We start from the raw sequence: 14,302 nt of genomic DNA, 5'->3' as shown, positions 1-14,302 counted from the left end.
TGCAGCTCTGAAGTTAATAACTTTAAGCTCTTATCAACTGATGATATACAGCCAACAGATATCGACAGGGCCTTTGTTCTGGACAGATTACCTATCGAGGCGATACCATATATTAGAGGGATGACTATTCAATGACCGGGCTTTAATGATAGATGAACTGTCTGAAATCGAGTGGGATATTTCCGAAGCGCGCTGGGTACCTGATCACTGCTTTGGTAGTAGAGAGCAGCCATTTGCCATGAAGACACTATTCAATTGGATGCTTAGAAGTCCGTTGGAAGCTCGGACAAGGAAGAATGTGGTCAGCCACTGTCGCCGGCCAGACCTAGGGTATCGAACAGATTTTGGACGACTGTACGATGTACTGTTTGCATCCCCGGAGGACCTGCGAGCCCTGATGATGATAAGGGACGAACCCTGTTAGTGGATGAACGTTACTAGCTACTGCTATCATGCAGAGATAGTGCGCCTTCCCAACCCATAATAATCAGGTGGCGCAAAAACAACTAGCTACTATAAAAACCGGACTATGTAAAGATCCATTTTGGCACGGAAAACATGACCAAGCGCTTCGCGCATATGTGAACAGAGGATACATCAAACGAGTGACATCACTGTCATCAAGTGTGAAGAAATGATATCTTCCTCACCATCCCATCATTAAGTCAGAAAAGAGCCGGGTATGCTGTGCTGCTGAGTATCGGAGTGTACCACTGAACAGCAATATGTATCAAAGATCTCATTTAACGGTGAAGCTTTTAAACGTATTGCTTCCCCATTGCATTCCTTGTGTAAAAGTGGACTGGGCTGGAGTAGCCCGCTGAATTGTACCGATCGCATTTGTTATAACCACTGGATATCTGGTCTCCATACTCTTCATGACCTGATAACGTTGAGATGCGTACAGGTGGAAGAGCGCAGTGATGTTTCGTACGCCGAACTTTTGTGACGTGCCGTCCACAGAGAGGAATCACGTGCTCGATTTATCGGGGAGACTTTAGTTCCTTACTGTTCACTCATTCACTCGAAAGCGCGGGTGACACCCCTGAAGTCCCCTTCAATAAAAAGATCAGAACTGATGGCTCGTGCTTGGATGTACAGGAAACTATTTCGAACACATTCCTTGGTTCTTCTCCACTACGCCCGCAACGTATCTTCCAGATTTTATGGTTCGCTTCAAACCGTCGTCAACTACTTAGTGAGAACACTTGACGTCGGGAAACAATACGGCTGAAGTAGCTTCCGAGTGTACATGCATCCAACTGCGTAGATGCTCAACTAGGCCAACATTTTTGACCAACAGTGGAACCGGGGTAAATATCGGATCGATTTATGACCTTGGAGATGCAATGAATTTAACCAGCCGGTGTCTAGGAACCGTATTGGCGCATTGGAGCGAAGTATTAGGTCACTGCGACGCATCCTCGCATGTTTATGTAAGGAAAAATACTTGAACGAAGAGCTGAATGGATTTCGAACAACCTATCCATGGTTCTACTGCTGTCTGTCAGAAACGATTAGATGCCACTTGCTCAGAACAGTTTATTGTTCATGCGAATCTGTTCTGCGATGCCCAGTTGGGACAATTTGGTGTCGCGATGCGAGACTGGATAGAGAGAAATGTGTTATTCGGCTGATCTTTTCCATCTGATAAAATATCCCCCGATGTAGCAGATGCACACCAAGCGGCTCAGGGCGTCCCAAGGTCTGAAGTGTGGGGGCTTGGTCCTGGTATCTGGTGAAGCTACACTTTGCCAAAAAAGGATAGTAGTGAAGTGAGTCCAAACGGCTTAAGGATTTTGAATGTCAAAGTGGTGGGCGGCGTTCTCAAGAGGGATATTTGTTGGAGAGACGGCGCTTGTGGCACGAGTGGACCCGGACCACCTGTGTCGAGGACAGTTCTCTAAAAATATGATGGTAGGTAGGGTACAAGAGCCGAGACAGTCGCTGACTTGGCGAGAGTTGTATCATCCTTTATTCTGATGTGGCAAGTTACCCACGCCTCTTCGTCTCCACCAGTGACTCGCGCTCTGCTTTTGAGTTATGCATGTTCACGAACTGTTCGATCCATTTTCTAAATCTCACCTTGAGGCCACCAAGTCCGCCCCGGTGCACACCCAACTGCCCCAGTTGCTTGAATTTGTTTTGTTCGCATTGCTTCTACCTTTGTACTCCAAGTAAATTATTTCCTACAGATGAGTATATACGGTCAACTTTTGTGTATTCAACAAGTCGACGTTTTTACATTAATAGTGCCATAGAGAAACCCAACACATACTTAGGGGTTCTGTTACTACGCGTCGTGCGTTGTGGCTGTGACAACGCCACTGCGTTAAAGTGTTGTCCTCAGTGGTCGATATTCCTAATAAGGCCGTTCTGGGAATTTAGAAACCCGACGGACCATGAGTTTCTTCGCTGATGAGTTTCATTGATTTTTGACCTGGCTAACAGAAGTTGGGGGTGATTCTGAATTTCGTGATTGATCACACTTTCAATGTACTGGTTCATTTCAGTCAATTCGCGAAAAGGATAAAAGGAAACGGATATTGAAAAAGAGGCGTTTGAAGCAAAAGGAACGCAAGGCAGAATCGTTTGCAGACCCGGTGAAGTTCCAAGATGACTCGGCAAGCTCTGATTCTGACGCTGGTTGAGTGTACCGGTACCTTGTACAGCTGTATATAAATGCTACATTTTTGGGTCTTTTTTTTACCACGTTCAGCTACCTGTGTTTGTATGTCGGAATAATTCTACCTGGAACGAGATGAAACATCCACATTTGTGCCAAAGAGATGACTACCTAGATGACCGATATTATATTCTGTCCTATTTTCAGTGGGCGTACACATCTTATGTGCCTTACATACTTGGTGATGACCAGTCACTATTCGCATCCACGTTATCAATACAAGGGACCCGTAACTGAGTTACGATATTTGTAGGAGGTACTTCTGTCCGTTGGTACTATTCATAGTCGTCTTTCGATAAATCCATTAGCTTAATTCGCTACTATGTGAAACACCAGAGGTTCAAGTAGAACAGAAGGCTGACGGAAACTCGGGGACTGCGCCTACCTGATGAGCCCCAGGAAGGGCGAAACCGGTCGTGGGCTGTCGAAGTTTCCAGCAATCTTGTGAGTAGTTTCCTTTATGTAAAGAGGACTTTCACTTCTCAGTGTAAGTACGAGCACTCGGTTGAGTCACCATCGTTTATCACTTAAATGCTGTGCAAAAATCCGTGATTTTTCATCAGGTCGACGAACCTTGTACAGTTGAAACTACGCACAATACACGGGGGATTGGCTGCCAGGCTTAACGATGATCATGACAGTCCTGTTCAGCGGCTTTCTTCTTCAACTGGCGCCGAAGAAACAATTTACCCTCCACGAGCTGGGACCGTAAACCATCAGACTGTCCATGTCCATCGTAACATCACGAATTGTGGCAAATAAATGTCTGGTGTCTGTATGTATAGCCTCGTTGGTTGACTTACAATCGAATTAGCTGCATACTCTTGTTTTCTGATGTCACAACCGTCATACCTGTCACCTAGTTGGGGATGACATATTAGTTTCTGTTCTCTTCAAATCACCGACACGACCTCGGTACGCAGACTTGTTGCATCAGTCCGGTCAAATACTGTACGCGTCGATTGAGCTGATTGCAGAATGAGGTGGGGAAAGCCCGCAGGTGTAGGAAGGTCCTTGCACGAAGTGGAGAAACGAACGGAATTTGCGGGTTTGATCGTACTTCCGAATTTTAGTCTCTAAGGTCTGCTTAGCGTTTAGTAGCTTCCTCGCGCAAGACGAATAGCGATAAATTTTCTCACGGGTATGCAGAGACTTGTAGCTGTCCTTTTGTTCCAACTGCTGCACAGCACAGCTAGTTTGTATCAATAATGAACATAGGATGAATGAAACAACGGGTGGTTTTGACTCTAGGTGGTACACCACGGTCTTAATCCCTTCTTAGAAGTCGTGAAACTTCCTGGACACCCTGCGGGCTTGATCCACTTTCCCAGTGTTACCGGAGCTTTGTTGTGAACAGCTTGCGACTGATTCAGAGGAGGGGAATATACGAACAGTCTGATCATTCGACCTGCCTTGACGATCCGCACGGAAGACCTAGCGATAGCCAGGGCATGGCTTAGGATTTTCAAATCCAACTCACAGATTACATAAGAGCTGTCGATGGTGCTTTCAGCCGCCAACTAAAATGTCCGCTTTACGCCCATTTGGTAAGCCTCAATAAGGGCGAGCAGCAGTAGATATTTTCGACAACCAAGCCTCTCGACTTCCCCTGTCTAGGCTTGGGCAACTTGGCAGTATCCAAGCCCTCGTGCTTCTTTCGCGTGGCATGGCAGCCAGGCACCGAAAGGGTGTTGCAGCTGACGGGGGGGGGGTTGACGACCAAACACACGTATTAAACCTACTTTATGGCCACTCCTAACAACAACTGTATTTGGGCAATCCCCTGAATACATTGGGACCAAGACTCAATAGTTAATTCAGTTATGCATCCACGCCATTGGCGAATCTCCACTCCCTTCCCGATGGATACAAAGATACGCAAACCAGAAGGCACGGATGCCAGACTAACCACTAACCGTGATTTACCTCCAACTTCTGTCGTATGGCCAATATATATTTTGTCTCTACAACCGGGGAAATACGGCAAATGAACGTCTGAATATGGTCTGATTTAGTATTTTACCAGCTTCGCTGTCACGAGTCCTGGAAGGAAGAGTACCGATGACAGATAAATTGGTATATTTTAATTGAAATCGGCTTATTGTACAGGGTTGCAGACAGAAAATGGCGATCACGAAAATAAGAATGATGCAATATGTACAAACAGGATACTGGGATTATTTATAATATGCGGCATAAGGATGAAACGAATGAATCGAAAGAAGCTTGGGGATATACAAATTATATGCGTTCCTGTGAAACAAATAACAGTACCACACTTTGGAATCGATATCATGTCGATCGTTACGTTGGTTGGTTCGACTCGACACTTGTTCACGGTGGCGATGAGGATGTGACAAGGTGAAGAATAGACCAAAGAAAATGCATGACAACTGACATCGGCCTCGTTCGCCGCTTCGAGTGTTTAGACATCAGATGACTAGAACTGCTCGTCCGCTCTGGGGCGTTTCCCTGGAGTACCGTATGAACTGGAAGAGGATTTATGGTAAAAACAGGGGTATAAACAAAGGCAAGACAATTCGTTGCTGTACAGACGCGTTTTGGAACATCCCTAAAACATATCCATATCTGTCTGTGGTGTCAATCTGGATGTCTCATTGTTGCATCTAACTGCTGTCCCCGCTCCAGTGACTTAATGTCGGAAAAATACATGACAGCTTTACTGCGAACAAGCACGTGCAAATTACAACAGCCCTGCGCCATTTAAAGGGTACTTTTTTGACATCGATCCAGTCTGATCAGCGTCTGGTGAATGCCTGTCACCATAGACCGTGCCTGAAAACCTTCCATCGTCGGTTGTGCTTCTGTGAAGTACCTAGACACTCATCATCGTTGGTCATATTCCTGTGGCTTGCCTGAACACTCGTCGGCCGTTGGTGAGCCGACTGACTGCTTGAGCGTTCGTTGGGAGGCTGGCTTTTGTGTTCGGATGCTTGACGTCGGCCGTTGGTGAGCCGACTGACTGCTTGAGCGTTCGATCGGAAGCTGGCTTTTGTGTTCTGGATGCTTGACAGCAATCTTGGTGAGATTTGAGCGACTCCACAGGTTTTGGGCATTCTGGGACTATTTTCCGGAATCTTACATTACTGACACTTATGGAAAGAACAATTACGTGATTCCCCAAATTTCCAGGACAGGTTCGACAACATACCAAGCCTATTTTGGTTTTATTGTAAAGAAGCATAAAAGTTTTATGAGGTAAAATCAGCGGTTTACCATAATTGGCGTTTCGAGAAATTGGTCGTAGCCTCTAAAGCACCGCACACGTAGTGTGAAAGTGCAAATGGAGCCCAATAGGGGGATAAGGAATTGGCACGTCTCCGGATCCGACAAGCAAGGTGCTGTTTTACTGCCGATCAGATTGAAGCAGCACGCTGTTTGCGGACGCAGTGATCTTATCTGTGTATACAACAGTGCCGGGTTAGATGGAGTATTCGTATCCAGCTATGATAACGGTTAATCCGACCCTGTCACCAGGAGGATCATCAGACGACAAAGAATGTCTAGCACCAAGAATAGCTCCAACGTATCCAGTTCTGCGCTTGGGTTCTGAGTTTCCACAAAATCAAACGCTGAAGTTGACTATGACTTCCGACTACAGTCGAGACAATCAGCCAGCAACTTACCCATCTTGAGTTCCACCGACACTTGGTGCTCGTTTCAAAAGCTGAGGAGTTCCAATGGGTGCAGCACCAGAAGCCTGGGAACCAGCTGCTGCTGGAACAGCAGATATATCTTGGAGCCACCGAACTTGAGTGGCAGGTCCGTAACCCTTTTCATTTCGTGCTGCAATCCGGAAAATGACTGCTGGTTTTGAACTCAGGTCCAAATGTGCGTTGGCCAAAGTGGATGCGGTGACGGTAGCGGCTGGTACTTGTCCACAGTAAACGCGAACGAAAGCCATGCCAGGGGGTGTTGAGGTGATCTGATAAAAACCGAAAAAATGGTGTAGTATGGTCAGGAGCTGTACGGAGAAGTCACGCCCGTAAAATAAGTTAGAAGGGTTAGTTCATTGTTTAAGGGAGGGGCAAGTATGAACGCACGAGCTAACTAGAGTTCGGCTATCGAAAACGTCAAAACTACGGTTCGTAATGTCACCGCGGGAATTTACCCTAGGCAACTGTCTCAGGTGTAACTGGCTCGTACGTAGTCTCTGTGATCTCGTTTGTCGCACCCCAAAATCGCATATCTTTAAACAGTCAAGCCTCGTTTCGCTCCAACCAGCTCTATACTTCTCAATAGAAATCCCCAGAATGTTGCAGTGTGCATAAGTCGCAGTTCATCGTACATGCCCACATTTTTGTTGGACGTGCTTCGCAGATTGCTGTTGTTTTCAAACTCATGTTTCCCTCATAAACGTTGGGCAGTTGGACGCTAAATTTAATTCTTTTCAGCCATGAACTTTGGTTTGCAGAGATGCACGAACTTTCGAAATACATCACTTCAAATATTTTCCCCCAAACACTGTCCTTACGGATTTTGTAATAGAACGTTTTGAAAAGGCTTATATAAGCGTTTCGACAAACAGAGTTAGTGCCACCTACTGGTGCGAACGAATCAAGAACGTTTTAGTTCAAATCCTTTGCTAACGGGTATTAATACATCCTCTTCTCCATCACCACTACGTGGGGTTCAAGTTGCACGTAACTTTGTTCAAAATGTGGACAAACTGAGGATGCAAATGTAAGCGATGGGGAGCGAGCAACTGAGGTTACATGAGGGATGCCGATTTCACCTACTAGGGTGTGACGAAGTTCTTTGGGCACACCAACTGACAGCAGTGGAACTTTTGCCACCTACCGCGCACGCTAGCAACTACCTAGCTACAGCTTGGAGCGCAGCCCATGAACAGGATTTTTTAACCGGAAAAGGCAACGCTCAAGCGGGGTTTAACTGTTTTGCAACCAAATTCGCTCACGGGCAATTGTGCGGTGTTTAGCGACTTGACCGTTTCGTCATTTACTGAATCACATTTGTATTTCATAGGACAATTACCAAGATGCATGTATTCGGATTTCAATTTGTACATTTACCGTACAGGTACCGGCAATGAGACTGTCTCTTGGGACGGCACTGAAACGCACAGGTCCCGCTGGCTTGGAGGAGTTTTTCATCACGATGTTTTCAGTTTTTTCATGATTTCACAAACGGTTCCCGGCATACCTACATCCACTGAATAATACTCTTTCAGCTACCAAAAAGAGGAAACAAACACTTTAGCACCTAATTTAATCAAATTCCAGAATACGTTATCTCTCAGACATTTCTGCCTCGAGCTTCCAAGCATTGGTTGCATTCTACTCTAACGTACATCGGCCGACTACGTATGATAAGCATTCGCGCGGCATATACAAAGGAAGGGCTAAGCTTTCCACCTAAAAGAAAGATAAAATCACACTACAGCAACCGTTCGACAGAATGAACCCCGCTTCCTCAGTAGGATTGTCCATAACTGAAATGCTGGATCATAATCTTAGACAACAAATTCGATCAATCTTTGAAAGTCGAACTTTCTGCCGGGTCCATGGAGTGTGACGTCTGACGGGCATATATATATATATATATATATATATATATATATAATGATTGCAGTGAGACNTATATATATATATATGCTTAACTAAAAAGCAGCATTGGTCAGGTCTGGTGGGAACATCAGAGTTGTAATGGTGAGGTTCGCCAGATGATCTCAGGAAGAAGGATCTCTCCCCCGATAGATGAATTACTCACGCTTCACAGGCTGCGCTGGTTGGGTCATGTACTCCGCATGTCAGAAGACCGTCTGACTCACAGAGCTCTTTTCCCAGTCCTGTGCTGAGTGGAAGCGATAGAGAGGTGGATATTGTATGACCTGGCAACGAAGTACGAAAACACTAATCAGTAAACTTGATCGGGTGGGCAACTGACGCCTCCCTGGACGGGGACCCTGGGGCTCAAGTCAACAGTGTTTAGTGAGATTGGCGGAAATAGCCCAATCGCGCAGTCAGTAGCGCTCGTGCATCAAAGTTATCGTCTTCAATGCTTAGCTACCCAATTTCCGAACATTCGCCTCTATCTAAGACTTGGTGGTATGTTCCACTTTACCGTTTTTTAATGTGGTCGAAACTAGTAGCTGGAACCAATGTGCCAATGGCACACGGTTTATAGCTGATAAACTGAATTGAATTGAAAGAAGGGTGATCTGCGCGGTGCTTTTCCCAAGCCTAGCAGAACGGACAAACTCTATCATCTCTACTTCAATGCTTAGCTACCCAATTTCCGAACATTCCTTCGCCTCTAAGACTTGGTGGTATGTTCCACTTTACCGTTTTTTAATGTGGTCGAAACTAGTAGCTGGAACCAATGTGCCAATGGCACACGGTTTATAGCTGATAAACTGAATTGAATTGAAAGAAGGGTGATCTGCGCGGTGCTTTTCCCAAGCCTAGCAGAACGGACAAACTCTATCATCTCTACTGCTTCATCATCGTTTATCGATTGGTGGTAAAAGTTGCTCAGAGGAAGAATAATTTCACAAGATGAGTGGGACTCCTATAGGAGAAGTAGTCACTTGAGAAGCCAGTCAATATGTGACCACGTGATATGGTTTCTGTGATCGAAGGATGAGCGGCGCTGTGCTCTAAGTATTGATCAGCTGCCTGAGTTCGACAGTACAACCCCTGTCCGGAGGGTCGCGGGTTGGAAACTCTGACTCTTGTGAGATCCCCGCTGTTGATGATTTCCAACAAGGATGAAACAGCAGTACAATAGTTTTCGGCTTTTCAGCACAGGTTGGTCTCACTAACAAGATGGAATTTCAGTTGAAAATGCGAATACTTGACACACATATCTGCGTCCACCACAGAGTCCCACCTGCCCCTCGCGCGTGGCAGAAAGCTTTCGAAGGGTGGTACTAGGAAGCGTCTTATGCACTGTAGGTGAAGTCAGTGCCGCAAACAGTCGTTTGTTCGACCTTGAGCACTGGGACGGTTAGTGGTTTCGACCAATGGGTAGAAACACAGTATCGTTTAGCGAGTGGAGTCATCCACCTGGGGCAAGGACGTCACCTCAGAACATGAAAGTCATAACCTCCTAGACGGTCGTGGAAATATCAAATGTTGTGTTCGGTTAGACGGAAACTTAGACCCGATTAATCTACTGACTCATCAATCATATGTTTTCAGTGCTCCGGTAACACAACTGATCTCCCCAAACTCGACTGCTGAACTTACGGTTCGAAAGCATCAAATTAAACACAGCGGCTATTGCTCACCTTGCTTTCAGCCAAATCTTGACCCGCAGGCTGTGATTTCACTGCCAAGTAGACCGAATACTCTGTGATCCTTCCGGCCGTGTTCTGTGGTGGTTCCCAGGTAAGATGAGCTCCGCTTTCGGACTTAGTAATCTTTATCGCACTAGGTGCGCCGGGATAGCCGGGTAAGCAGGTTTTAAAAGCACTAATTTCCGACCATGGACCGCGGCCACATGCATTTATCCCAGCCACACGGAATTTGTAGGCAGTCCCGGGGGCAAGATGGATCTTAGGACCTTGTGTAGTCAATCCGTTCGGACCGATTCCTCCGTGTCCTTGAATGGCATCCATAGCCTAGGGTTGGGCAACATAAATCACAATTCGAAGGAATAGAGTCGGAAAACGGACAAATTAAGTTCTGAGCAGGGCATGCCTGGAAAACTAAGATTACCGGAAATAGGGACAAAAAAGTAACAGGGAACGAAAAAGACAATATTGTTTTGTGGATGTACGTCCTGGGTGGGGTGAAATGGTGAGCAGTCATTCAAGAACGGATCCTGAGGAGCAAATGCTAGAAGAAACGGACCAGATGATCTTGTTGGCTCGTTTTGATCATGTGAAGTGAGCACGGTGCTGAATTTTTGTGGGTCCTATACTTGGCAGCGTGTGTAAAAAAAGCCTAACAAAGCAGTAGATAGCGATTAGCAGGAAGGGCATCAATTTGGAAAGAGTCAGGAGATACGGACATGTGGCATATTATGTTGAGGAGTGATTCTAGAGGGGGAAAAATCTTGCGACTTTCGAATGAATCATTTAGAAATGCGAGCGCTTTCATTAGATCCTGAGGGAAATTACCTCTGAGAACATAGCAGTATACTTGAATGGCATCCATAGCCTAGGGTTGGGCAACATAAATCACAATTCGAAGGAATAGAGTCGGAAAACGGACAAATTAAGTTCTGAGCAGGGCATGCCTGGAAAACTAAGATTACCGGAAATAGGGACAAAAAAGTAACAGGGAACGAAAAAGACAATATTGTTTTGTGGATGTACGTCCTGGGTGGGGTGAAATGGTGAGCAGTCATTCAAGAACGGATCCTGAGGAGCAAATGCTAGAAGAAACGGACCAGATGATCTTGTTGGCTCGTTTTGATCATGTGAAGTGAGCACGGTGCTGAATTTTTGTGGGTCCTATACTTGGCAGCGTGTGTAAAAAAAAGCCTAACAAAGCAGTAGATAGCGATTAGCAGGAAGGGCATCAATTTGGAAAGAGTCAGGAGATACGGACATGTGGCATATTATGTTGAGGAGTGATTCTAGAGGGGGAAAAATCTTGCGACTTTCGAATGAATCATTTAGAAATGCGAGCGCTTTCATTAGATCCTGAGGGATCCTGAGGTCTTCAAAAGTGGATTTTGGGCTTGAGTGAGACTCCTGTACTAAGGCTTACCGTTACTGCGGAGAAAGTGGAACCGACATACCTTTCAACACTGAAACGAAGGGGCACGTGGCTCTTTGGGTCGGATATCGGTTGAAAACTGACATGTCTGCCTCAGCGTCAGCAACCACAGCAATCGACCGGCATATAGCTTTTAGCTACATGTTACCGGATTGATTTGCCATCAGTATCCACTATTCTGAAAACCACCAATGTCACATCAGTCATTCGATAAGAGCCCTCCTTGTGCGTCCAAAAAATTGTATGACATTCAAACGAACCCGACATAGCAGAGGTTTTGTAATTGTCTCATCCTTTGTTGTTAGTGTGAGGATATACGATAGTTTTCAACGGTGATTTTGTGCTATAAGTGAAGCCAGTCTATGCTGAGAATCTGAGGCGCAATGTACAGCTATTTCCTCACTGGGAATCATCAACGGTGCGCACCATACGAGACTCTAGGGTGTGCCGAACCCGCGACCTTTCGACCACTATTTTGAACGTTGGACCGTTGGGCCACAAGCGGCTGGTCAGCACTTAGACAAGGGCCACTTACGGGATCCACATGACGTGTCGACTGGGCGCTCGAGGGACGAAGAGTGACTTACCAGTCCTGATCCCCTTTTTAACAGACAACAAAAATAAGTTTCTGGTTGTTGGTACTTAGTGACGATGCAGCGCAGAATGCATGCGTGTTAGTTTGCGTCTTCTTATCATATTGCTTGGATAAAATTTACTGCTGATCCAGCTAGTCTTCGTGCACGTGCATCTATCTACACCTATTTGGAAGTCGACTTTTAAAGTGAGTGAGCCGTATGTCCAACGGCGAAGTTAGCGGAGACGTGGCGGTCGGAAAAGCTAACGATCTGCCTTCAAACCATGGAGACGAATCTTCCTATGAGAGGATCCCGCCACACTGCGGTCACAGGCAGTACGAATACTAGCGTTGTCCCAATGAGCTCCAAGAACCAGCCAAGAAGTTCGGCAATTACGACGCGGAAGTATGGTAAACAGATTTTCTACGTGCGACACCTACATGGCGAGTACAATAAAAGTCAAGAGAAGTCAACAAAAAAAGCGATCAGTCAGCGTCCCAGATGCGTAAATTATGACCAGACAAAATTAGCCAAATAAGCGTTAAAAAAACAACAACAAATAACCTCTCTGTTCACACCAACATCGTTGGTGTAAGCCGAATACATTGTGACCGTGTAGCTTGTCGATTTGATCACACCCACGTCGTGCCACGAACAGTCAGTTCGATGAACACTGCTTCCGCCGTACGATGCACTGCTCGACAGGGACGGACTGGACAATGTGGTGCTATTGGCATTTGCCAAACTTGTCACAGAACGTGTTTGGGAGGTAGCAGTTGAGACTGTAACCACTGGACGAATTCCTGTGGTGTCCACCGTGACAGACCGACCCGTATTCGCCCCTGAAGTTTGGCCCGATAACTCAGCGCTGGCCGCTACACCTGACTGCTGCGATTGTTCCGTCCCACCAATCACACCGTCCTCAGCTGATGCTGGAGCGTAGGGGGAGACATGTGCAGCTGAATCAATATTTGGAGACGCTTGTGTTGCCAGTTCTAAGTTGGCCCTTTCGGGCAACTCTTCCAGGGACCCGGGTAGATTATTCTCACCTGAATCGACAAACAGAAAATGCTAGGTTTAAGCAAACAATCGTAAGGCGATGAGCGAGACACTTGCGCTGACAATTTCCTTAGATTTATTACAGTGATGTCTCGTCCTGACTGCTTTATCAGAGCTCAAGTTTGTACAGAAAAGTCATCGAACCACAACTGAACTAACATTGCTTTCTTAGCAAGAAGAGAATAGAGGTGTTCGTCCCGAGTACAAAGGCCACTTTTCGAACACAGCATTCGATTCGGACAGTTACAGAACTCAATCAAGTGATATTTTTTTATAAACAAACTAGAGCATTACCTCGTTGAAACATGGGACCATACATAAACAATGGGCTTGTTACAAATCGACTAATGTATACATGAGCCTTAGTTTCTAGCCAGGGCGTTCAAAGAAACCGGTTCATGTACCATGTGTGATCGAACACTAGATAAATGCATCTTTTATTCGGTGATAATCGTACGCCTGTTTGTTAGCGACTCGTTTCATCAGTTGAGGTAAGTTGCTATTTGGCGAGTAAAAAGCAATCAGTGTGACATAACAGAGGGACACAAAACTGTTGAATTCAGGCAAGCCAGTTATCCAAACAAGGACATTTGGAAAAACAAACCTGGCGGAAGACCATCCCCACTTCGCCGAGCTGCCGCGAGAGCCAGAGTTTCCAACGGATCATTGGAACTTGCATTCTGATCTTGATCCTCAGCTGTGAAAACCATGAGAGATACATGCAATTGGTGAGTGGCTACTCCTGTTTTACAGCTAAAAGATTAAAAAATACAGTACAGTTTCTCCTGCACGCGAGCCACAAAAGCGTGGTTCGTCAGCAACAATCTCCAAGTGTCACTCAAGAGGGGTGGTGATCACACCCTGGAGGTGCGTGTCGAAGGGACATACCGCGTGAGAACAATATAAAATAACTGTAGAGGAAGGTTTACAACACTTCGACTGGCATCGCAAAACTCATTCACCATCAACCAGAAATAAAATAGTGCCGATAGGCGGAAGAGACAACCTGGTCCCAAGGCTTTCCCGTGCCTGGAAAATTTTCGACCACTCCAAAACCCGGCAGATGATCTGCATCAAGAGTCGGAGTTTACTTTTTCAACACAATAGTAAGCAGTCTAGTCTGTCCATGGTTATTAAAGCGGAATAAGCATAGTTTGTAAACGCAAAGGATATCGACCATAATACCAGATTGGATTTCTGCTCTGTGAATCAGCACCATGCCACTCAGAGCCTCAGGTTAAATGTGCATTTGAGCACTTTCATACTTCTTC

General features: G+C 45.8%; 1 protein-coding gene across 1 annotated transcript in view; it reads right to left on the bottom strand.

Moving 5' to 3' along the window:
* Positions 1 to 4,753: 4,753 nt before the first annotated feature.
* The window catches only part of T265_01343 (hypothetical protein), a gene marked incomplete at both ends in the record, with an annotated part of 42,088 nt that continues 32,539 nt past the window's right edge, over positions 4,754 to 14,302 (bottom strand). Inside the window, 5 exons of the mRNA XM_009165349.1 lie at positions 4,754 to 5,175; positions 6,334 to 6,632; positions 9,960 to 10,292; positions 12,537 to 13,021; positions 13,636 to 13,728. Coding sequence (XP_009163613.1) covers positions 5,127 to 5,175; positions 6,334 to 6,632; positions 9,960 to 10,292; positions 12,537 to 13,021; positions 13,636 to 13,728 — 1,259 coding nt within the window. The remainder of the gene's footprint in view (positions 5,176 to 6,333; positions 6,633 to 9,959; positions 10,293 to 12,536; positions 13,022 to 13,635; positions 13,729 to 14,302) is intronic.

This window comes from Opisthorchis viverrini (genome assembly GCF_000715545.1).
Source record: "Opisthorchis viverrini unplaced genomic scaffold opera_v5_14, whole genome shotgun sequence".
NCBI lineage: Eukaryota > Metazoa > Platyhelminthes > Trematoda > Opisthorchiida > Opisthorchiidae > Opisthorchis > Opisthorchis viverrini.
The sequence above is the reverse complement of the archived record's forward strand: the minus strand, read 5'-3'. Positions and strand labels throughout refer to the sequence as shown.